We start from the raw sequence: 24,039 nt of genomic DNA, 5'->3' as shown, positions 1-24,039 counted from the left end.
AGATGGTGGACAGGCTTTGGGGAGTCAGGAGGTGAGTTACTCATCGCAGAATTCCAAGTGTCTGACCTGCTCTTGTAGTCTAATTATTCATATAGCTTGTTCAGTTCAGTTTCTGATCAATGAACTCCCAAAATGTTGATGTTGATGGATTCAGCGATGGTAATGCCATTGAACATCAAGGGGATGAACCAGGCCTCCTGAGAGATGTATAGAGTACCTGTTCCTGGAGTCCTTTCTTTGTAGTGTAGAAACGTCAGGAGAAGCCTAACCTATCCCCCCTTTATACAGCACAAGCAGCTATAATCTGGTCAGTTTAAAGGTCCCAAAGTCATTTTGAGAAGCTACAGAGAGAAGATAAGTAGGCGAGGGAATTAGGTGGCAGATAAGTGGGTGAGAGGATAGGATGGCAGATGTATGTTTAAGGGGGAGGGTGGGTCATGGAAAATTCGAGGAATTCGGCTAGTTGGGGGGTAGTCAGTAGGTCAAGTGGTTCTCAGGGTCAGAGGGGTTGGCACTCAGTAGTATAGTTACAGAGAAGTTAGAACTAGTTTTCGGAAAGGCATATTGGTCTTGGAGAGAATGTTGCAAAGATTTGCTGGGATGAATCCTAGAGTTAAATTACGAGGGGATTGGCAATTACCAAATTTCCAGATTTGCGCTCTCTGTAGCTTTAATACAGGGATGGCAAAAGCAATAAATATTTAGAAAGTGATTGTATGCATTACAATAAATTCTACAGAATAATGAATGAATAAATGACATTTGAAGAGTATGGCTTGGGTGTGGCCAACTTCACAATGCCAGAATTGATGTCCAGTCTCTGGAATTTTCTGTCAGGTGAAGACTGATTTTATCTCCTGTATCTGTTTTATACTTTGATTTTACATGAGGTTATTTGGCTTATGTTCGCTGAAATACATTAATTCTTCACCAAGATTGATGCAATTTCAAGTCTCCATTCAATTTCAAGTAACCATTCTCAACACCCTTTTAATGGAATGCAATGTAGATAGGTTGGACTCAAATAGCAATGTTGGAAAAACAATAATTATTTCTTCAGTAAGACTTGAACACTATATTCAAAATTCTGTCATTCTGTTTATATTTAAAAAAATATTAAGCATATTGCCTTCAGTTCACCAAGGATACTCCCCTCTAGTCAAACCGTGACTTTTAGGACTGGTAGAATGAGGAATTTGAGAATTGCGACATTGGCTGTAACTGTATCTTATTGCTTAATATCACAATTTTATTTCACAAATAAAGATCAAAAGACCCTTTGTAAAATGTGTTATACTTTTATTAGTTTATATATAGTTGTATAAAACAATTTGGAATTAACATTTATAATAGTTCTTAGCTCAGGTAATTACAATTTCAATTACACATAGATATTAGGAGTACAGAAAAGCAATATTAAAAGTATCTTTTTAATATTAAAATCACTTCTACATTTTGCCTCTGGATGAAATCGGCTCTGTTTGATTTCTCCAAAGAGTGTAGAATTCTCCAGAAGTGGAATTGGCCAGGCCAACAAATATAACTTATACATTCAAATAAGTCACTCAGACATATACCAACTTTTCATAATTGATTAATCAGGTTACAATGCCAACCTGGCATTGCTGGCAGTAAAATAATTAATATTGTGATTCTATCTTCTAATAATCTATCAGTTAATTTTATCATTAATATTTATTCAGTGAATTTCAGTGAATTTCTGGGCACTGGGTGTCAGAATCAATTATGCTCATGTCACTCTTTGCTCCACCTTAACAATATGTTTCTACATCCATTTAGAAGAGAAACCTACTGGAGTAGTATGGCATTTTATTTATTTCCTGCACAGTCATCCATGCAACCTGCCTGAGTGAATGTGCCAGTTTAGTCCCAGTTAATGCCACATTGGATGCTATTTCTTTGCTTTGGGTCCAGACCTCACTAAGAACTCTGATGAGAATGCTCAAATCTATTTTATGTGAGGTGCTTACATCCAGTAGACTGTAGAAGCTTTCATCCTGTTGGACTGGGCTGTATTCAGACCCAGTTCCAGAGGTGAAAATGCAAAGTTAAACAACTGTGTCAACTCTACTGCGTCATCCTTTTCAACACACATTGACTGGGCTGATAAAGGCTGTGCCTTTCAAATAATTCATTTGCTGACCCAGTTTCTGACCCACTTTAGAAAGACAAATACTATTGTCTGTCAGTGCGGCTAATTTTCACATTTCCCTCTGGGGCAATGAAAGTGCTAATTTGATGTTCCTTTCAAACAGTGTCATTTTGTTTTTTAAAAAATGTTTTTCTCTATATTACTATCTATATGGAATATATTGGACAACAAAAGTGATCTTCTCAAAATATATACTGCTCCTTAAGGATCAAGAATGCTGACAAATGTTTGGTGGTTAAAATAAGATATTTAAAAGAACCTCAGGATGTGGCTAATGCTGGCAAGGCTGGTTTTTATTGCCTATCCCTAGTTACTCTGGTGAAGATGGCGGTGGTTGAAATTCCTTCTGTTGCTCATTTTAATGTTTAGCAACATAGGATTTCCAACTTTGTGCCTATGATGACTTGCAGTGATACAGTGAAAGTATCAGCTTGAAGGAATTACACCTCAAAGTGATGGGGCATGGCCTCGATGGAGAACCCTTGAAGTGATTAACCCGTATTGCTCAGCAGAACGACTCATACAAAAATACAGTTGACTTACAGCATGCAGGAAAAAAAATCACAAATTATTCTTCACTTTCAAATCCAAGATCAGAATATTTAAAGCAGTTCAGTGAACCTGTGAATGGGGCCCATTAATTAAGCATTTCAGTGCCATACAGGCAAATCCTCTGAGTTAGCAGAATGCTTTTATTTAAAACAGTTTCCAACATTATGCACAGTTTCCAACTTTATGCACATTTTACTATGTCATGCCGCAATGGACTTTACACATGCTAGATCAATACAGCTCAGCCACATTCTACACTCAAGCTGTAATTTGTTGCATATCCTGGAGCCATGAGTCCATCAACTTCAAATAATAGATCCCTCCCAATCCCTGCACTTTCAAGCTTTTACAATTGTAATTTTCTTCAGGATAAGTGTGTGGGCCATGCAATATGTTCTCTTGCCAGTAGTTTTAGCTAAAAATAGAGTGTCAGCACAACCAGTTTCCCATTTAGTACTCCGGCATAAGCTTTTCTATTGGCAGGAGGGTTTTTGACCCTGTAGTATCCTTCAAACTCTGCTTTACAACCGAGAAAATGTTTGCTTCCTTCTCCACTAGTTACGTCCCTGTATCTTCACAATGCGTTGATTCATACTGCGGTACAGTTCCTTAGGAGCTAGTCATACTGCAGTACCTCGGCAAAGTGGTCATTTTCTGTTTGCAAGTTTAAATAATGAGTAGCAGCAAGCTGTAAATGGTATCACAGTCAAGCAATATTTTTCTCTTTTCCAATCCCCATGTATGCTTTCCAAATAGTTGCAATAGCCAATTATTTTTTTGCACTCCGACTGCTACTTCAGCTGAGATCAGCCAATTGAGCTTCCTGTTCCACATAACTTCTCTACAATAACATGCAGCTTATTTATTCACTAAGCCTTTGGGAAACATTCAAGTTTTCACTCTTTCAACACCAAATCTGTTGTGTTGAAAGGTGATCGACGTGAAAAATTATAGGCGGGATTTTCCAGCCTTTCCTGCCTGCGTGATCTTCTGTCGAAGGTGACCTCCAGGAATGGGATCCCTGGTGGTGGGGTTGGCAAGCCATGTAAAACACTATAGACTCTGGCAGGACTGCAAGATCCCATTAGCGGCCAATGTCAAGCTGCCACTGCTTGAAAGCTTGCCGGAAAACACGCTGTGTTTCGCATGTGCTTCCGGCTTGCAAAGTATTTCCAGCATTAATTTTTATTTCAGATTTCCAACACTGGCAGCATTTTGGTTTTGTATTTTTGATATAGGTCTTTAAAAATGCTTTATTTTTCTTAATTCCTTAATAACATGGTTGTTGCTCGCAAGTATCAGCATTTGTTGTCCAGCCATAATTTCCCTTGAACTGAAAGGCTGGTTAAGTATTTTTGTTTCTAATTTATTTATGGGATGTGGGTGTCGCTGGCTAGACCAGCATTTATTGCCCATCCATAGGTGTCCGTCAGAAGGTGGTGGTGAGCAACCTTCTTGAATCACTGTGGCCCCTAAGGTGTAGGTACACAGTGCTGTCAGGGAGGAAATTCCAGGATTTTGACCCAATGGCAGTGAAGGAACAGCGATATGGTTCCAAGTAAGGAGGTGAATGACTTTGAGAGGAACCTCCAGGTGGTGGTGTTCCCAATTATTTGCAGCTCTTGGCCTTCTAGATGGTAGCGTTGGAAGGTACTGCATAAGCAACCTTGGTGAGTTCCTGCAGTGTATCATCTTGTAGATGAAACACTGTTGGTTGGTGGTGGAGGGATTGAATGTTTTTGGAAGGGGAGCAATCAAAAGGGCTGCTTTGTCCTGAATGGTGTTGAACGTGGTGTTGGTGATGCATGCATCCAGGCAAGTGGAGGGTATTCCATCACACTCTTGACTTGTGCTTTGTAGATGGTGGGCAGGCTTTGGCAAATCAGGAAGTGAGTTACTCGCCACAGGATTCCTAGCCTTTGACCTGCTCTGGTAGCCACAGTATTAATGTGGCCAGTCCAGTTCAGTTTCTGAAGTGGTTACCCCAGGATGTTGATAGTGGGGAATTCAGCAATTTTAATGCCATTGAATGTCAAGGGGCGATAATTAGATCCACTCTTGTTGGCACTTGTGTGGCACAAATGTTACTTGCCACTTGTCAGCCTAAGCCAGAATCCAGGTCTTGCTGCATCTTGAAGCGGACAGCTTCAGTATCTGAGGTGTCGCGAATAGCACTGTACATTGTGCAGTCAACAATGAACATCCCCATTTCAGATCGTATGATGGAAGGCAGGTCATTGATGAAGCAGTTGAAGATGGTTGGGCTAGGGTACTACCCTTAGGAACTCCATTGACCTCCCGCCACCACCATTTTCCTTTGCGCAGCTATGATTCCAACCAGCAGAGGGTCCCCCCCCCCGATTCCTATTGATTCCAGTTTTGCTAGGGCCCCTTGATGCTGTACTTGGTTGCATGCTGCCTTGATGTCAAGGGTAGTCATTCTCACCTCACCTTTGGCATTCAACCCTTTTGTCCATGTATGAACCAAGGATATAATGAGGTCCAGAGGCTGAGTGACCATGGCAGAATCCAAACTGTGCATCTGTAATGCAGATTATTGCTGAGCAAGTGCCATGTGATAGCGCTGTTGATGACCCCTTCCATCACTTTACTGAGGGCCTTTAAGACTCAGGCACATGGCTCTGTGTCACATGTAGGTCAAACCTGGTAAAGATAGCAGATTTCCTAAAGCACACTGGTGAACTAGATGGGTTTTTAGAACAATTGACAGTGGTTTCATCATTCAATCTAATTCCACATTTTTAGTGGATTTATATTCTATCATTTGACATGGTGGTATTCGGATCTGGGTTCGAACCTGTGAACTCATCCAGCAGCAACACCATTACACCACCACCTCCCCATGAACTCTTGAAATGGTGTCCTGGAACTGATATGATTGACCTCCAACAATTACAACCATTTTCCTTTGTGCTAGATATGACAACATCACAATTGATTCTTTTATTAATGTGTTCCAATAGTACTTGAACATTTATTTGGCGGAATAATATGAATAGGATTAAGAAATTGTAGATCTAACGACAAATAAAGGCTTTAATTAATTTCAAACCATTCTGACCGTCCACCCCTATATTACTCATGTTACTCCTTTTTCTGTTTGAAATAATTGACTTATTGATGACTGGGGATGAGGTAGAGGTTTATATATATGCTGGATAGGTAGGTATACTTGATCATGCATGTTGATAAATCTTCTGTGCAATTCTGCTAAATTATAACGGAGGTGCCAAAGTTCGAAATGGTTTCTGCAAGGTAAAGATGCAATGGATGAAAGAATTATCGCCAAAGGAACAGAATAAACAACATCGGAATATATATTATTGGGGGTACATTGGCTGTAATAAAATTATCATATTTGGCTGTCATCCAGGTGATCTGGGGCGAGATTCTCGAACCCCCCGCCGGGTCGGAGAATCACCGGGGGCTGGCGTGAATCCCGCCCCCGCCGGTTGCCGAATTCTCCGGCACCGGATATTCGGCGGGGGCGGGAATCGCGCCGCGCCAGTTGGCGCCCCCCCTGCGATTCTCTGGCCCGGATGGGCCGAAGTCCCGCCGCTAAAATGCCTGTCCCGCCGGCGTAGATTAAACCACCTACCTTAACGGCGGGACAAGGCGGTGCGGGCGGGCTCCGGGGTCCTGGGGGGGGCGCGGGCGATCTGGCCCCGGGGGGTGCCCCCACGGTGGCCTGGCCCGCGATCGGGGCCCACCGATCCGCGGGTGGGCCTGTGCCGTGGGGGCACTCTCTCCTTTCTGCCTTCGCCACGGTCTCCACCATGGTGGAGGCGGAAGAGACTCCCTCCACTGCGCATGCGCGGGAATGCCATCAGCGGCCGCTAATGCCCCCGCGCATGCGCCGCCCGGAGATGTCATTTCCGCGCCAGCTGGCGGGGCACCAAAGGCCTTTTCCGCCAGCTGGCGGGGCGGAAATTCGTCCGGCGCCGGCCTAGCCCCTTAAGGTTGGCGCTCGGCCCCCAAAGATGCGGAGCATTCCGCACCTTTGGGGCGGCGCGATGCCCGACTGATTTGGGCCGTTTTGGGCGCCAGTCGGCGGGCACTGTGCCGATACCGGAGAATTTCGCCCCTGAAGTTTGTTGAAGTACTGAAAGATGCTGTGTGAGACTTAAATAGTAACTTTGGGATCAACGGCTGAACCATGAAATAAGACAATTAGTGAATGGGCAGTGTCTGGGAAGAAGACACCAGCCACAATCTATTGTGACTATGATTAGCTGTAATTTTTAAATTTTAATCCTACAATTTATCTCATGATTTAATGTTTCAAAGTTTATATTTATTCCAACTTAAATGTTGCTTCTGAATAAAAGTTGAAAATACAAACCAAGGAGGTGAAGGAAAGAGTCAATAGTAATTGTCCAGTGGAGCTTAATCTTCATTTGAAAATTGTCCTTGCCTTCTTTCTCTTCCCTCGCATTTCCTACCTTCTACCTTACTTTTTTCTCCTTTGCTTTCTCTTGCAAGCTTTGTTTTTTTCTTTAATTTCTCTTTACCTTGTACTCTTTTACTACATTTTCCCTTTGATTTTGACTTTCTCTTCTTCTCTTTGTTACCTGCAGTTTTCCTCTGGGAGGTCGGGGATAGGGCAGGGTGGCCACCTGGCTCGTCCCCTGGAACGTGGGCGTCTTGGCATTGCCACCCTGGCACTGCCAAGGTGTCCGATTTTCTCTGCAAAGCCAGCAGGAGCACTGCCAGAGTGACAGGTTGGCAGCCAGGAGCCCAGACGCCAGGGTGGCATTGCCAAGGGTCATGGCCTGCGGTGCCATGCCCATGACAGGAGGGTGAATGGGGGTTATGAAGAGGCCTCTGGAAGGTTACGGGGTGAAGGGTGGTGTTCCTGGAAGGGGGGGCAGAAAAGGGGTGTCGAAGGTGGGCCCTCAGCAACTTGATGAAGTGCCATCACTTGGGGAATGTGGGGTAATGCCCTCGTATAGTACGTGGGGTGGGGGGTGGGTCCACAAGTCCTCTTCGAGATTGGGACACTCTTTCAAAATGGTGGCCTGGTCTACAAGGAACAGGTGTGACCAGCGAGTTCAGTTTCCCAGTGATAAAAATCATTCTAAATCTGGGCTTCACCGGGGAGAAACTGTTCAGGGCTCAAAAAAGTGATTGTGTGGTTAGATAGCGGTGGGAAACCCACCCACAGAGCTGACGGAAAACTCACAGCAAAACCCATCACAACTGACACTTAGAAACCTTTCTATTAGATCGCGCCCATGTCTCCAGACCAGATTAGGTAGGACAGAGTTTGAGAGCAGGGAGAAGCTAAAGGCTGGGTGACAAGCAGTTAGTATTACAAACATCTGGGGATGAGGGGGATTTGGAATATAGTAGGACCAGTTAGTGCTGAGGATAGAGATAACATTTCTGAGTATTGAGGGAAAAGTATGGAGAGTGGCTAATTAAGATGGAGGAAGGAGCAGTCAGTGAAGTGAAAGGAGAGGGGAAATTTCAAGATGGTCTGGGTGAATGCCTTGGTTTGCTGGACATGTCTTCTGCAGTGCAGCTCGGAGTTGGAATGGGCCATGGTTAAAGGGGCTTTGCTGGACGCGATGATGTGTGCTAGTAAAGGTCTAAAGCTGAGAAAAGGTCTGGGGGTTATATGTCAGGCCATATAGGAGGTGGTGTATTGTTCAGGTGTTATTCAGGTGATTAGAAGATGCGATTAGTAAGTTTATGATTTTTGTTTTGAATTATTGAATTTTAATGTGTTTCGTATTTGGAAGTATATAGTACGGATGGATGCTGAAGTGTCATGGTGGAATATCTGGCTATTTCAGGGAGGGAACCAATTGGAATTAGGTCCTACAAAGTAGTTCTGCATCTGATTGGTGAATAGAAAGGCTATAAGAACACCTTGACTATAATTGGATAGAATCTGTGATATGCTTAATTGAAGAGACCACGATCCAAAGAAAAAGTGCAATTCTGCATGAATCGGTATGGGAAATGCACCCGTGTTACATCCTTGATCAAAGATTTAGAATGAGAATCCACAGCAAATGAGTGATAAAAATAGAGTTATCATGTTCCATAAACTATGGAATGGAGTAGTGGGAACTGACCGAAGCAATTTCCTGGTGCCCTGTGTGAATGACAAAACACTAGGTAGTCATCCACACTGAATAAAGATCTTGGGCTGATTGTACGTGCCCCTGGCAGGTGTGTTTCCTGCGGGTGGGGGCACGTAAAATGGGGTAGGTACCCATCCCAAAACATTCCTTCCCAACCCCTGAGCTCACCCCCATAATATGTGAGGTGGAGGCGCCTAAATCAGCAGCCTACCCAGCTACACTCAGATCTCACTCTGTCTGACGACGGTTTCTGACTACAGGATTGGTTTGCCTGGAGCATGTCAGCTCTATACCAACGTAGTTTCTTGGGGAGGGGGGGGTGCGGGGGAAAGTGTGCCATCTGCCCCCATACCCCTACTCCTCTCCTCATTATTGAGTCCCATTTGTTTCCAAGAAGGGGAAGCAACAACCTTTTTTCACCCAAGGACAGTCCGATGATGGAACAAGCTCTCAAAAGAAATAGTCACAGCCCTATCACTTGACATCTTCACGACACATCTTTAGATTATTTCCATTTAACATTTTTCATTATCTGGACTATCATCTCAGCAGGCCATGCCTGGTTTAGCTAGCACTACCCATTTACATGTTGGTGGAATACGGACATTTGTCTGTGATGCTGACACGACTAAAGCAGAAGCCCAAAGTTCAATATTCCATCACATTTACACAAAGATATCTATCTGTAATTATATATATTATTGTTTATTGTTTGATACTAAGTTTCACAGTATAGAATACCTTGAATTACAGCACAGAAACAGGCCATTCAGACCTACTGGTCTATGCTAGTTTATGCTCCACACAAACCTCCTCCCATACTATTTTATCTAATGCGATCAATATGCCTTTCTACACTCTTGTCCCTTACGTACTTATTTAGCTTCCTCTCAGATGCACCCATTACCTCAACTGCTCCATGTGCTAGTCTGTTCCACACTCTAAACATTCTCTGGGTGAGGAAGTACCTTTCAAGTTCCTTATTGCATTTATTAGTCATTAGCTGGGATTTTCCGACCCTGTCAGGTGAGACCCGCCACGGGATATTCGACAGCCCAGCCAAACCTCCATTGACTTTCTGAGGGACTGGACGATCCCAGTCGTCGGCGGGGCTGGAAAATCCTGCCCAATATTATATTTATGACCTCTAGCTTTGAACAGCCCCCAAGTGGAAACATCATCCTCATGTCTATCTATTAGAGTTTTAAAGATGTCTGAACTGTCAGCCTTCTCTTCCTGGAGAAAAGAGCCTCTGCCTGTACAACTTTTTTTGATAGTAATATTAATAATGGTAGTTATTTACTTGACTTCACTCTTTCTCTCATTTATAACTAGTCCATTTGATCTTATTCCTCTATATCAAACCTATGAATTTATATGTTGTAATAATTATATAGAAATATAAGATTAAACAGAATAGTCACAGCACAGAAGGAAGTCCTTTGGCCCAATGTGTCGCTGCTAGCCCTCTGAAGGGGCATTTACCTAATGCCCCTGCTCTACTTCCTCCCAGTTGCCCTGCAAATGTTCCTTTTTCAGATAATGTATCATCCTATTCGAATATATCTGTTTCTTATATTGCAATTTTACTTGTACATGGATGCATTTTGCACAAGGTATTAGAAAATTTTCACGTTTTTTATATAATCCCAGAGGACCATCCCCTTTGAGAGCTGACTGGTGGCGATTTAGCCTGAGGGTCACCACATCTCATCCGGTACGGGAATTGAACTCCCGTTGTTGGTGTTGCTCTGTATCACAAGCCAGTTGTCCAGCCAACTGAGCTAACCAACCCTCAGAAAATTATAAATATATTACAGAGGGTTGAGTACAACCCAGTAGGCATCTACAATATCACTAACTCATTGTCTGGACCATCTCCTAACAAAGCTCTATAATTGGAAGGTGAAAGGTGTCTTAAATCCTCATTCTCCAACAATCACACTTTGCTTCTTGCTTCTCCCACAATCAGTTCCTAGATTTTGAAAAAGAGTAGCAACTAGTTCCTCAGTCAGAAAGGTAACTAATTCCAGGCTTTCTCCCTGTCAAACTGTACTGACTGCTGCCTGTTTCTGTCATATAATATACTTAAGTCACTAATAGAGACATACGTCAACTAGACCTCCTTCTGTTTTGCAATGAACCTTTGCATTCCTAAAGTTTTGCAAAGTTATTATTAAAAAAAACACGAAAGGAGAAGAAGTACAAAAGTGAAGCTAAAGCCAGGCAAACAGTGAAAAAAATCTTAAAGTATCATCATGAACAATATAAGATTTAAATTATTAAATAACAGAATAACCAATGTAAGATTTAAAATATGAAAAATCAGCTCCGGCAATGTAAACTTTAATATTGTGATGGGAAATGTAAGATTCAAAACATTAAATATTGGCTCTGACACTATCACAACAGGCAATTTATGATTTGAAATATTAAAATCAAGTCTTGGTAATGTGAAATTTGAAAGATGAAATACCAACATTGGCAATGTAAGATTTAATATTTGAAATACCAACTCGGGTATTGTAAGTTTTAGATATATGAATTAAATATTAGTTCTGGCAATTTAAGATTTAATGACATGGACACTGTAATAATTAAAATATTACGCATCAGCACAGACAATGCAAGATTTATATATGGAAAATAATTTAATTTCCATTTATTTAAATGAGTAAAAACAGAACATTGGATAGTGGATTCTAGAAGTGACAGGCACAGATCAGAATTTCAGCAGCAAACAATTTGAGGCAAGGGGAGCTGTTAAATGATTTTACAGAGATCAAGTAGCTGATCTTTGTGTCAGGCAGGATATAGGGGTGAAGTTTATTTGTGTAGCACTTCTGGTGGTGCTTCACAGACTTCATTTAGTTTCCAGAAATTATGCTGTGCAACAGCCACTATCTGCGCAGCCTGTGCGGTATTCATCAATGAGGGATACTGTGTAAATCCATGGTGCTACTTAATGCGGAGTTATGTCAATTAATTTCTCCTCCATGGCATCTGAAGCTCAGCTCAGTAGTGAACAGGACCCACAGGTCGCAAATAGTTTGGTTTAACTTGACATGGTGGTGGAGTAAGGATCAGAATTAGTGGCAAGGATGCAGAGTTTATGGCAGGGAGCAATATTTAATTCAGGAAATTGTGGCACATCCAAGACTGAATGTCAGAACGCAGTTTGAGCACAGTAGTGGAACGATCAAGCAAGCTGGTTGGTACATCCCATGTTTCTCTATTATTTACCTGGACCATGTCAGACCCTCAGGAGTATGATAGGGAATCCTATCTCTCCTCTCTCCGCCATCAAATGCCTTGAAAGCAGTTGGCGAAAGGTCTTGTGTGACCAGGTTTCTGGTTTTGCTGGAATGTAATTGACTAACAAAATGCTAGAACATAGAACAGTACAGCACAGAACAGGCCCTTCGGCCCTCGATGTTGTGCCGAGCTTTGTCCGAAATCAAGATCAAGCTATCCCACTCCCTGTCATTCTGGTGTGCTCCATGTGTCTATCCAATAATCACTTGAATGTTCCTAAAGTGTCCGACTCCACTATCACAGCAGGCAGTCAATTCCACACTCTAACCACTATCACTCTAAGGACGGTCTTGATGGTCTGAATTAAGGGCAGCACGGTAGCACAAATGAATAGCACTGTGGCTTCACAGCGCCAGGGTCCCAGGTTCGATTCTCCGCTGGGTCACTGTCTGTGAGGAGTCTGCACATTCTCCCCGTGTCTGCGTGGGTTTCCTCCGGGACCTCTGGTTTCCTCCCACAGTCCAATGACGTGCAGGTTAGGTGGATTAGCCATTCTAAATTGCCCTTAGTGACCAAAAAGGTTAGGATGGGTTATTGGGTTACGGGGATAGGGTGTAAGTGAGGGCTTAAGTGGGTCAGTGCAGACTCGATGGGCCGAATGGCGTCCTTCTGCACTGTATGTTCTATGAATGGCCTTTCCCTGTTTCTATGGGGCATCTCTTGTGTATCTGCTGTAACTTCAGCGGAACTCTTAGAAAAGTGATGCAGAAACAATTTAAGCCATTTTCTTGGGCTTCCTGGACGGAAATTATGGTGCACAAGTGGACAAATTATCCAAAATAGTTTTAGTTTCTACCAGTGAGTGACAGAACAATGTTTAGCATTTTAAAAACTGCAAATGTTTATAATGTGAAACAAAAACAGAAAGTGATGGAAACATGCAGCAGTTCAGTCAATCTGCATTTTACTACCCCATGGTTTTCTCCACATGAGAGAAACCACAATTCAGGAGCCTGCAAATCGACCACTTTTTCTCATTTTCGCATTGCTACTTGGAGAGGAGACAGTTAGAAATCCTGCATCAAATATGAGGGTCAATTTCCAAAGTACTAACCAGCTGTTGTAACATGAGGGGTGCGATCTACCAGCTGCGTCCCGCTGAAATTAGAGCGCGGTGCGGCGGCAAATGCCAAGAAAGGTCTCCCCGGGATCCCCGATGGCTGCAATGCCTTGCGAGATCTAACCAGATCTCGTGAGATGCCGTGATCTGGGTCCTGCCCCAGGACCCAGTCTCGCACGGTTAAGTGAGTTTAAGAATCACTTAACCATGCTGGATCTAACCGGCTCCCAGCATCTGTCGGCATCCCGAAGAAGACTCCGACCGGGCACCAATTTAGTACTGGACAAAACAAACGTGGACAAGGCGGAACGACAGCTGGGGGATAAGCCAGGTCATTTGAGGCCGCTGGATGATCAGGGACAGGGCAGGGTGGCACCCAGGCAGCTTGGCACTGCCAAGGTGGCACTGCCAGATTGAAAGGAGCACAGCCAGGGTGGCAGTACCAAGGTGGCACTGCCAAGGGTCAGGGCCTGAGGGGGGCCATGGCCATGAAAGGATGGAGGAAGGGAAGTATGAAGGGGCTTATGGAAGGTTGGGGCTGATGGATGGGTGTCCTGAATGGGGGGGGGTGGATGTAAGGGGGCTTGGGTAGGCCTGAAAAGGGGAGGCCCACTGTAAACCCATAGTGGGGTGTTCTCACTTGGGAGGGAGGGTGTGGGTGTGGGGTAATGTCCATGTGTATGGCGGGGGTGACATTGCCCATAGGTGGGGGATGGGGGATGGGGACCCTCAAGCTCACTTAGAGATCGGGGCACCCTTTCAAATATGGTGGTCTGATCTCTGAGGAGCCGGTCTGGCCAGCGGGTTCAGTTCCCAAGTGATGAAAGAAAATCCAAGTGTGGGCGAGCCAGGAGAGAAACTCCACAGGCCCAAAAACGTGACTAAGTGTGGTTAGACAGTGGTGGTGCATAGAGCTGGGGAGAAACTCCCAGCAAACCCTCCTGAAATGACACTTAATATTCCCTTGAATCGCGCCCAAGATCTTCCAATTCTTTTGGTTTTAATTACGTAAAACTGATAAACTGACTAATTTGATTGATTTTCCTGAGGAGGTGACAAGGAGAGTTGATGGAGTGTACATGGATTTTGACAAGGTCGCACATGTTAGATTTGTCAGAAAAGCAAGCAGTTGAATCAAAGTTGAACCAAGGGCAAGTTGAATCGAAAATCAACTCAGTGGCAGAAAGCAAAAGATAATGGTCGATGGGCATTTTTGTGACTGAAAAGATGTTTTGAGTGAGTAAAAGCAAATTACTATGGATGCTGAAATCTGAAACAAAAATACTGGGCAATCGCAGCAGGTCTGACAGCATCTGAGTGAGAATGGAGCTAACATTCATGTCTGGATAACTCTTTGTCAAAGCTGGAGAGAACTGGGAATCGGGTCGGATTTATACTGTTGTGGGAGGTGGGGGTGAGCGCTGAGGCTCGATAGGGGGCCAGCGATAGGCGGGGATTAACAAAGATGTGTGCTTCACGTCCACCTCTTTCAGTCTGGTCTATTGTATTTGCTGTTCCCAATGCGGTCTACCCTACATTGGACAGACTAAACACAAACTCAGTGACTGCTTGTCAGAACACCGTCAGTCCATCTGCAAGTCTTCCTGTCGCTTGCCATCGCAACTCACCATCCTGCTCTCATGTCCATATGACCATCCTTGGCCTGCTGCAATGCTCCAGTGAAGCCCAGGTCAAACTGGAGGACCAGCACCTCATCTTCTGATTAGGCACGTTACAGCCTTCCGGACTTAACACTGAGTTCAATAACTTCACACTGTGAACTCTCTCCTTCACCTTCACTCCATTTTTATTTCTATCAATTCATTTTCAGTTCTTCCATTGATCTGTCTTTCCCTCATCATTGTCCCCCTCCCCACCACCCCACTCGAGCCACCTATTTCCTGTTCCTAGTTGCTCCTTGACACACTGTTCATCTTTGTTCTGCCATTAACACATTCTAATCTCTTTATGTGCCACTGTTAGCGCCCTTCTTAGCCTTAATCACACCATTTGCATTCCTTTTGTCTTTCTGTCCGTTACATCTTTATCAATCTCCACCTATCGCTGGACCCTATCCAGCCACATGTGTTTCATGGCAGCACGCCATTTGGTGGGGCTGGGATTCACTACCTCCGCCATTTGTCAATGCGATTTCCATTGAAACCACCCCATGCAGCTGGGAAACACACTGGCAGGGGTGCGCTGCCGGCAGGAAAAGAGAATCCTGACTGAATTCCGCCCATTCAATAACTCATGTTCTGATATAATTCCTCAGGTTACCATTCCCCAATAACTCCGTCATCATGGAAGAGTGAATATCGGTGTGCAGTCTTAATATTAATTTGGCCCTGTTCCTGGGATTTGGGATAGAAGTCTCGGTGAGGTCAGACTTGTGAATTGAAGCTCTATGCTTACACTTTTGACAACACAATGATGTTGCTGGGATGTCTAGTCCCTGGCCTCTACTTCCTATTAAGCAAAGGGTAATCTAGGTAATAAGGATTTTTTAAAATTTAGTCAGTTGTCATGTGAGAGTACCTTTAAGAAATGGGTGTTTAAGAAATGTACTTTTAAGAAATGGGTGTTTATCAGTGATGTCAGAGTGTGGGTGGAGCTGGGCTGTCTGTCAGCTTTTTACTTTCGTTTTAGGCTGTTTGCTGCAGGGTGTGTTTTTGGTTTCATTTTCAGTGTTGGAGCTGAAGCCAGACAGAGCAGGTGTACTGTTGATCTCTCTGCCATGAAAAGACTATCTATTGGTCATTTGGTGAATTCAGAATTATAAATGTTCTCAGTAGTGAATGTAAACCTAATGTGCTTCTGTTAAAAAGTGTTTCTTTTGTCTTCTGGATGTTGTTTGGGAAGTTATTAAGGATTACTTAGTGTTGTATTCTTTGGGGGTTGTATTTGAATTGATGGTTGCTAAGATGTTCACTGTATGTTTTAAAAAGGTTAACTTGAGTTCATAGAATAAACATTGTTTTGCTTTTAAAAAATACTTTTCCATTTCTGCTGCACCACACCTGTAGAGTGGGCCGGGTGCTCCCCGAGCCGATTTCCACAATCTATTAAAAGGTGTGGTTCAGGTGAACTCCAATGATACACTTTGGGGTTCTCTGAACCCTGGCCCATAACACAGTTCAGTTGTACTTCTCCATCGCAATACTGGAACAGAATTCTGTGACCACTGCAGTGTGCATCTATTACCAAAGGACTTAGTTAAAGAATTCTGAAACGGGTTTCAGATTCTAAAGTGCTTTAGAACTAACTGTAGAACTAGCCAGCATTTTATGCACTGACAGGGTAGACCCATGACATTGAAGGATTGGGTAAAATGGGTGACAGCCAGCAGCCCATTTTTTAATCTCTTCAGATTTTTATCTCCATTGACTCCACGCTTCCAAACTGCTTCTGAGATTGACAGGGTTGCAGACATCCCAATGAGATTATCAGTGCTTTGAGGTTTACAGCAGTCCGGCAGAGCATTCGAAGTAGAAACAACTATTGTGAGAGCTGAATATTCTATCCTTTTAGTTTACAGATCCACCATAATTTTAGCAGATGTGTGACAGAAAAGGTGGAAAATAGTTTGGGTTGTTCACCCTGTATCCTGTTTGGCTTTTGGAGATTGTGTTGGGCCTAATGAGAGCTACGATTGCCTCCTGACCCTTTACATGGTGAGCAGTGAAGTGACCTGGAGGAGTTCAAGTCAGAATCATGGTTGCAATCCTAGAAGAATAGAAAAGTAAATTTGTTTTTTGTTGTTTCCAATCAGCCCTTTTAGAAAAAGAGCCACAGGTGCACACTATATTGTTCCTTGGCTGAGGAGAGGATTTAATATCATTCCGGTGACTACAACAGAATATTGAGGCGGATGGACGTTCAGATGCTCCACTCATGATACAAGTGCCTGGCATCACCGTGCAAAAGACAGAACCACCCCCGAACCTCAGACAGTTTGCCAGAGTAAGCATGATCCTGTCATGATTACTGGTTGGGCCCTGGATTTTATTCCAAAAGTAGTAAACGGGGACAGTTAAGCTGAACTGAGCACGGTCAGTCCAAGTTAGGAAATGTGGATAACTGGGATCACTTTGTGGTTTGACACTGATATTACAAAGGCTTCTAAATGCCATTAATACCATTACTTTGATCATATTCAGGTATATTAAGAACAAGTAATGTATATTGGGAAATAGATTTTTTAACCAGATATGAAGACTGATTGCTGGAAATCCCTTTTGAGGATAAAATATGGATGGAGCTGAAAACATCTGACAGTGAAAATGAAAATGAAACAAATGTTAACCTTTTTGAGCTGGTCTGAGTTTGATGCAAATCATAAACACAAACACCACAGACAGGTAGTCCCACCTGTTACGTCTATATAAAACCCTTGAACTAAAGCACTTGTAACTATTACATGAGATGTACTCTAACTTTCAACTCCAGAAAGAAATGTAGAATTTAATATATGACTAAAAACAAAAGGAAATTCAAACGGAAGGTATTTTCAATACATGTGATATCTAACCGGCACAAGAAATAAACTATATGTTAATCCAATTTTGTGGATTATGTGTGTAGCGAGATGTCTATTTAGCCCGTTGAGGACCTCTCAATTTTGAGCACAGTACTGTCTAATTCATTTGCAAGATCTTGATACTTTTCAAAAGGCACAATACATTTACCATTCTGATTTCTAAATAACCTAGTCTGGATATTCCATGTGGCAACCATTGGTTGCCCATCATATTTCTGGTAGAACTCTCTCTAGAAATGTCATAAATGGCTGAAGACAGAAATCCCTCTGGAAGTTCAGGGACCATGGGCGTCATTCTCCGACCCCCCGCCGGGTCGGAGAATGGCCGTTGGCCGCCGTGAATCCCGCCCCCGCCGAAGTCTCCGCTCCCGGAGATTGGGCGGGGGCGGGAATCCGGCCGCGCCGGTTGGCGGGACCCCCCGCTGGATTCTCCGGCCCGGATGGGCCGAAGTCCCGCCCAGGAATTGCCTGTCCTGCCGACGTAAATCAAACCTGGTATTTACCGGCGGGACCAGGCGGCGTGGGCGGGCTCCGGGGTCCTGGGGGGGGCGCGGGGCGATCTGACCCCGGGGGGTGCCCCCATGGTGGCCTGGCCCGCGATCGGGGCCCATTAATCCGCGGGCGGGCCTGTGCCGTGGGGGCACTCTTTCCCTTCCGCCTCCGCCACGGTCTCCACCATGGCGGAGGCGGAAGTGACTCTCCCCACTGCGCATGCGCGGGAAACTGACAGCGGCCGCTGACGCTCCCGCGCATGCGCTGGGAAACTGACAGCGGCCGTTGACGCTCCCGCGCATGCGCCGCATTTCCGTGCCAGCTGGCGGGGCAACAAACGCCATTTCCGCCAGCTGGCGGGGCGGAACTCCCTCCGGCGTCGGCCTAGCCCCTCAATGTTGGGGCTAGGCCACCAAAGATGCGGAGAGTTCCGCACCTTTTTGCCGGCGCGATGCCCATCTGATTTGCGCCGGCTTTGGCGCCAGTCGGCGGGCATCCTGCCGTTGGGGGAGAATTTCGCCCCTTATCTTTTCTCGTATGGAAGACTAGAAATTTTTTAGATAGGCACTACCCAGATTCTTCAATAATCGTATTCAAAAACAACCTTCAATTAAAGCAAACATTTAGAATTCATACATGGAGGCGATGAGACTAATGAATGGGACTTACTTGAAGATACTATAGGAAAATGTGAGGCTCTGCTCTCATCTGTAATCTCGCTCAATGGGATTGCACACTGGAAGATTAGGCAGAGAGATCAGCACACCTGGGACGTCATTTTCCGACCCCCCGCCGGGTCGGAGAATGGCCGTTGGCCGCCATGAATCCCGCCCCCGCCGAAGTCTCCGGTACCGGAGATTGGGCGGGGGCGGGAATCGGGCCGCGCCGGTTGGCGGGACCCCCCGTTCAATTCTCCGGCCCGGATGGGCCGAAGTCCCGCCCAGAAATTGCCTGTCCCGCCGGCGTAAATCAAACCTGGTATTTACCGGCGGGACCAGGCGGCGTGGCGATCTGACTCCAGGGGGTGCCCCCACGGTAGCCTGGCCCACGATCGGGGCCCACCGATCCGCGGGCGGGCCTGTGCCGTGGGGGCACTCTTTCCCTTCCGCCTCCGCCACGGCCTCCACCATGGCGGAGGCGGAAGAGACTCTCCCCACTGCGCATGCGCGGGAAACTGACAACGGCAGCTGACGCTCCCGCGCATGCGCTGCATTTCCGCGCCAGCTGGCGGGGCAACAAACGCCATTTCCGCCAGCTGGCGGGGGGGAAATCCCTCCGGCGTCGGCCTAGCCCCTCAATGTTGGGGCTAGGCCGCCAAAGATGCGGAGCATTCCGCACCTTTGGGCCGGCGCGATGCCCGTCTGATTGGCGCCGTCTTTGGCGCCAGTCGGCGGACATCCCGCCGTTGGGGGAGAATTTCGCCCCTGATTCTTGGTGCTCTCAATGTTCAGTGTAGAGCTCTGCAATTTTGAATATTACAGTATATGTTTAGGAGTTAGTTGTGGTGAGGTTAGCAACAATAAAGTCTAGAGTGAATCTATGCCATACCCGAAGAAGATTTTCCATACCCCATTTAATAATGTGACATTTTCATTACTCACATGAGTGTCCTTATCACCTTAAAATAGAGACAATGGGCGCAATTCTCCGCTCCCACGCCTGTTGGGAGAATTGCCTGGCGCGCCATTTTTCCCCACGACGCCGGTCCAACGCCCTCCCGTGATTCACCCAAGCGGCGAGAATGGCCCCATTGAGTTCTGCGTGGCGCAGGCCAGAGAATCGCCCGGGACAGCCAAAATGGCGATTCTCTGCTACACCCACTATTCTCCGGCCTGGATGGGCCAACCGGCCATCCACACCTAGTCGCTGCCGGCGGGAACAGCGCGGGAACGCTGGGGGGGGGGCCTGTGTGGGGGCGAGGGGGGGTTCTTTCGCCGGGGTAGGACTCAAAAGAGGTCTGGCCCGCGACGGCGGGCTGGCCTCTCTGAAGGAGGACCTCCTTTCCTCCACGCCCCGCAAGATCCATCCAACATCTTCTTGCGGGGGGGCCTCGGGAAGGACGGCAACCGCGCAGGTGCGGGTGACGCCAGTTACGTGGCGGATGACGCGGCGGATGACGCGGCGCTGCTTTTCTGCGGTGCCAATGCCCGGCGCGCGCTGACGACGCTGCTTTCACGACACGCCCCCGAATTTCTCGCGGCCCTGATCCTAGCCCATTTTCAGGCCCTGAATCGGTTGAGAGCGGGGCCGTTTCGGGCTGTCGTGAACCTCGACGGCGTGGGCACTTAGTCGCGGGAGCGGAGAATCGCGCCCAATGTTTTCCATGACCTGTGCCACTGGTGAGCTCTGGCAGACAGATGAATGGCTTTCAATTTTCCTGCCCATTGATTTCAATGGGTGGCAGCACACTGGCAACATCTTGATCGCCAGTGGTGCAGGGTTTTGGAAACTTTTGTCTTAAAATTCCCCCTTTGGAGATGTTTTCAAATTCAAAATTAATAATTGCTGCAGAGAGCAATTTTTCTTGAGAAATGGGTCCAGTTATGGTTTTTGTATAGTTATATCAGTACAGTGCTGCTTTCAGTGAGAATCATTAGTCTGAAATTAAATTGGTGGGCAAATTATTAATTTACTAAATTCCTTTTAATCCAACCATTTTAAATAGCTTAACACCTCAGTTCAAACCAGCACAAAAAGAGATTATGTAAAAAACACACTTAAGAATTATTCTTCTCATCGTATTATTTCAAAGGCCATGCTTCAATGAATCAATAAAGGATGAAAAACCTTAAAGAGGCATTACCTTCATAAAAGTACATTTGAAAAACAAATTATGCGTAAGCAGTGCACTCAGCAGAAACCTTCACATGCCAAGAACACATCCTCCTGAATTTAAATATCCACCCCAGCAATGATTTTCTGTGGGGAGTGCTGAAGATTAAAAAAACCCACCAGAGATTGTACTTGAGGAAACATCTTCTGGCATAGCCAGGGGTTACTAAATATCCCGTGGACCAGACAGACAATATGATGCTATTTTTTGCTTCTGCATTTAGAGTTGGCACATTTCATAGATGACTCAATGCATTTCACTGTGGTGTCATTGGAAATTGGTGTGCATGTGTCATTCCGATTTAAACTATGCTGTCAGCTACAAGTGCAACTTACAGGTTGTCACTTGCACATCAGTGGGTAAGGGGAAAGATCCAGCAGAGGACAAGTTCCCCAGGGAACTACTCACCTCATTGTTACAAAATAACATGTAAAAGAGTTCTGGGCTCCTTCCTTGTCATAGAATAGCACATTTATAAGGACAATGAAAAAAAGAGTCAAAATCACAGAATTAAATTTATAGTATTAACTTATTATAATATGATGTGGAGATGTCGGCGTTGGACTGGGGTGAGCACAGTACGAAGGAGGAGGTAGACCTGGCCGGGACCTGGGATTCATGTCGCATTACATTCATCCCCACCATCTGGCCTGCGAAATCCTACCAACTGTCCTGGCTTGATACAATTCACACCTCTTTAACCTGGGGTTACCCCATCTCTGGATCTGTAAGGATTTAATCACCTGCTAATGGTCGCATTCCTAGCATTGTTTGGGATCTTTGAATTTGTCTATATATGTGTTTCTGGAACAGACCTCTTCATTCACCTGAGGAAGGAGCAGCGCTCCGAAAGCTAGTGACATCGAAACAAACCTGTTGGATTTTAACCTGGTGTTGTAAGACTTCGTACTTATTATAATAGTTACTATTTAGAAATGCAGTGCCAGTTTGAAATGCTATTTCAGTCACACTATTTTGCATTGCCACAGGCAACGCAATGACTCCCAATGTCAGACATTTCATCGCTTGCAGAGGATGTTTTTGACTCTACCTTTAAAATGAAAATATTTCTGCTTCTGCAGAGCAACATTTGAACAGTTCAATGGCTTTCCTCTTTAACTGTAAAGCATCAAGCTCCCCAACAATTCAGAAGGTAGTGATGTTATTCTCATTCAACTTTGCTATTTCTAATGACAATTGCATTATTACACAAGGTGATATTTTGTAATGGATAACCTCAGTTGCTAGCTATAAATGGGAGCACTAACTCTATTAATGATGAAAGGTCTCTTTTTCTCTATTAGAGTTAATCTTCCTGTCAGGAATATTGTGACTCAATATACTGGTCTGAACATTAATGTAATTAAAAATGTTGTTTTACTTCAATGTAATTAATCATAGTAAAACTGATACTCCATAATGTGTGTTTATTTCGATACCTTAAACATAGGGGCATGTTCTCCACTATGCTTCCTGAAGTCGCTGACAATCTCCTTCGTTTTGTTGACATCGAGGGAGAGATTATTATCGTTGCACCAGTTCACCAGATTCTCCATCTCATTCCTGTACTCTGTCATTGTTTGAGATCCGACCCACTATGGTGGTGTCATCAGCAAATTTGAAAATCGAGTTGGAGGGGAATTTGGCCACACAGTCATAGGTGTATAAGGAGCATAGTACGGTAGCACAGTACGGTGGCATAGTGGTTAGCACAATTGCTTCACAGCGCCGGGGTCCCGGGTTCGATTCCTGGCTTGGGTCGCTGTCTGTGTGGAGTCTGCACATCCTCCCCGTGTGTGTGTGGGTTTCCTCCGGGTGCTCCGGTTTCCTCCCACAGTCCAAAGATGTGCAGGTTAGGTAGATTGGCCATGATAAATTGCCCTTAGTGTCCAAAATTGCCCTTAGTGTCGGGTGGGGTTACTGGGTTATGGGGATAGGGTGGAGGTGTGGGCTTGGATAGGGTGCTCTTTCCAAGAGCCGGTGCAGACTCGATGGGCCGAATGGCCTCCTTCTGCACTGTAAATTCTATGAAAAAATCTGTAAATCTATAATGAAAAAATTAATCCAGTCATGTTTTGCCATGTCAGCAAAAATGGTATCTTCTTTATGGTTTGACTTTTAGAATCTCAACGAAAGAGTGTGTTCCAAACTGAATAGATACAGCACTTTCATTAGAGTTTCAGTGACACATTTACAAAATACCCTCTTAGTCTGCAAACAGGTGTTTCCTCACCTGTTCAAACCATGGGTCGCATGGAAATTCCCTGACCACAAATCTGGAACCGTAATGTTTCACAACTGATCTCTTTCTGAGTGTTGAGTCCCTACGTTGGTCCACTGCACTCCTACACAGAATCTGCTTATTGGTAAACCAGCAAATGAAAAATGGATTTTTATGGAGTAGGGTGCTCTGACATTTTCAGAGCAACATGTAGATCTTAATTATTATTGCATGTCCCTGGATCCTGGACAAATATCCACACAGGTCACCTTTGGTGGCCCTTTGTGCTGAAGAAGGAATCCTGCATGCACGGCTTCAGTCTCCATGCAGGTGTCTCTGAGGGAAGAAAGTCTTGGCTATGACATGCTTTCAGGCATAAAGAACTGACGTTAGTAATGCAAAATATGGATTCATCAGGTTTACACAACATTCCTTCAGTCTGCTGAATTCTTGCTCCATCTGCAGTGCCGCACTGCAGCAGTCAAACTTCAATGATGTTAATTGCTGGTGTGTTATTTTGGAACTAAAAACAAGAAAAAAATAAAATTAGAATTAAAACATATTGGGATGTTAACCATTCTTGTAGCCTGCTCATTATCCACTTTGAATGAAATGCTTAACAGGAAGGCAAATTCTTCAGTCATTTACCATTTTTAAACATTTAGAGAAGAAAATGTTGGAATAAAACCCATTAGAAAGCATCACACAATCTGTGACATGGTTTCATTTGCACATTTAGA

The 24,039-nt window shown here is 44.8% G+C and overlaps 1 protein-coding gene across 3 annotated transcripts in view; it reads right to left on the bottom strand.

The window, feature by feature from the left end:
• Window positions 1-1,296: 1,296 nt before the first annotated feature.
• fndc4b (fibronectin type III domain containing 4b) overlaps window positions 1,297-24,039 on the bottom strand; it is a 330,788-nt gene continuing 308,045 nt past the window's right edge. For 2 of the 3 annotated variants that reach the window (XM_072499056.1, XM_072499058.1), the window contains one exon: window positions 1,297-23,822. In XM_072499056.1, coding sequence (XP_072355157.1) covers window positions 23,781-23,822 — 42 coding nt within the window. In that variant the 3' untranslated portion in view covers window positions 1,297-23,780. The remainder of the gene's footprint in view (window positions 23,823-24,039) is intronic. The other variant, XM_072499057.1, reaches the window with a different exon arrangement.

Source organism: Scyliorhinus torazame, chromosome 4 (assembly GCF_047496885.1).
Source record: "Scyliorhinus torazame isolate Kashiwa2021f chromosome 4, sScyTor2.1, whole genome shotgun sequence".
Taxonomy (NCBI): Eukaryota; Metazoa; Chordata; class Chondrichthyes; order Carcharhiniformes; family Scyliorhinidae; genus Scyliorhinus; species Scyliorhinus torazame.
This window is presented reverse-complemented; position numbering and strand designations above follow the sequence as displayed.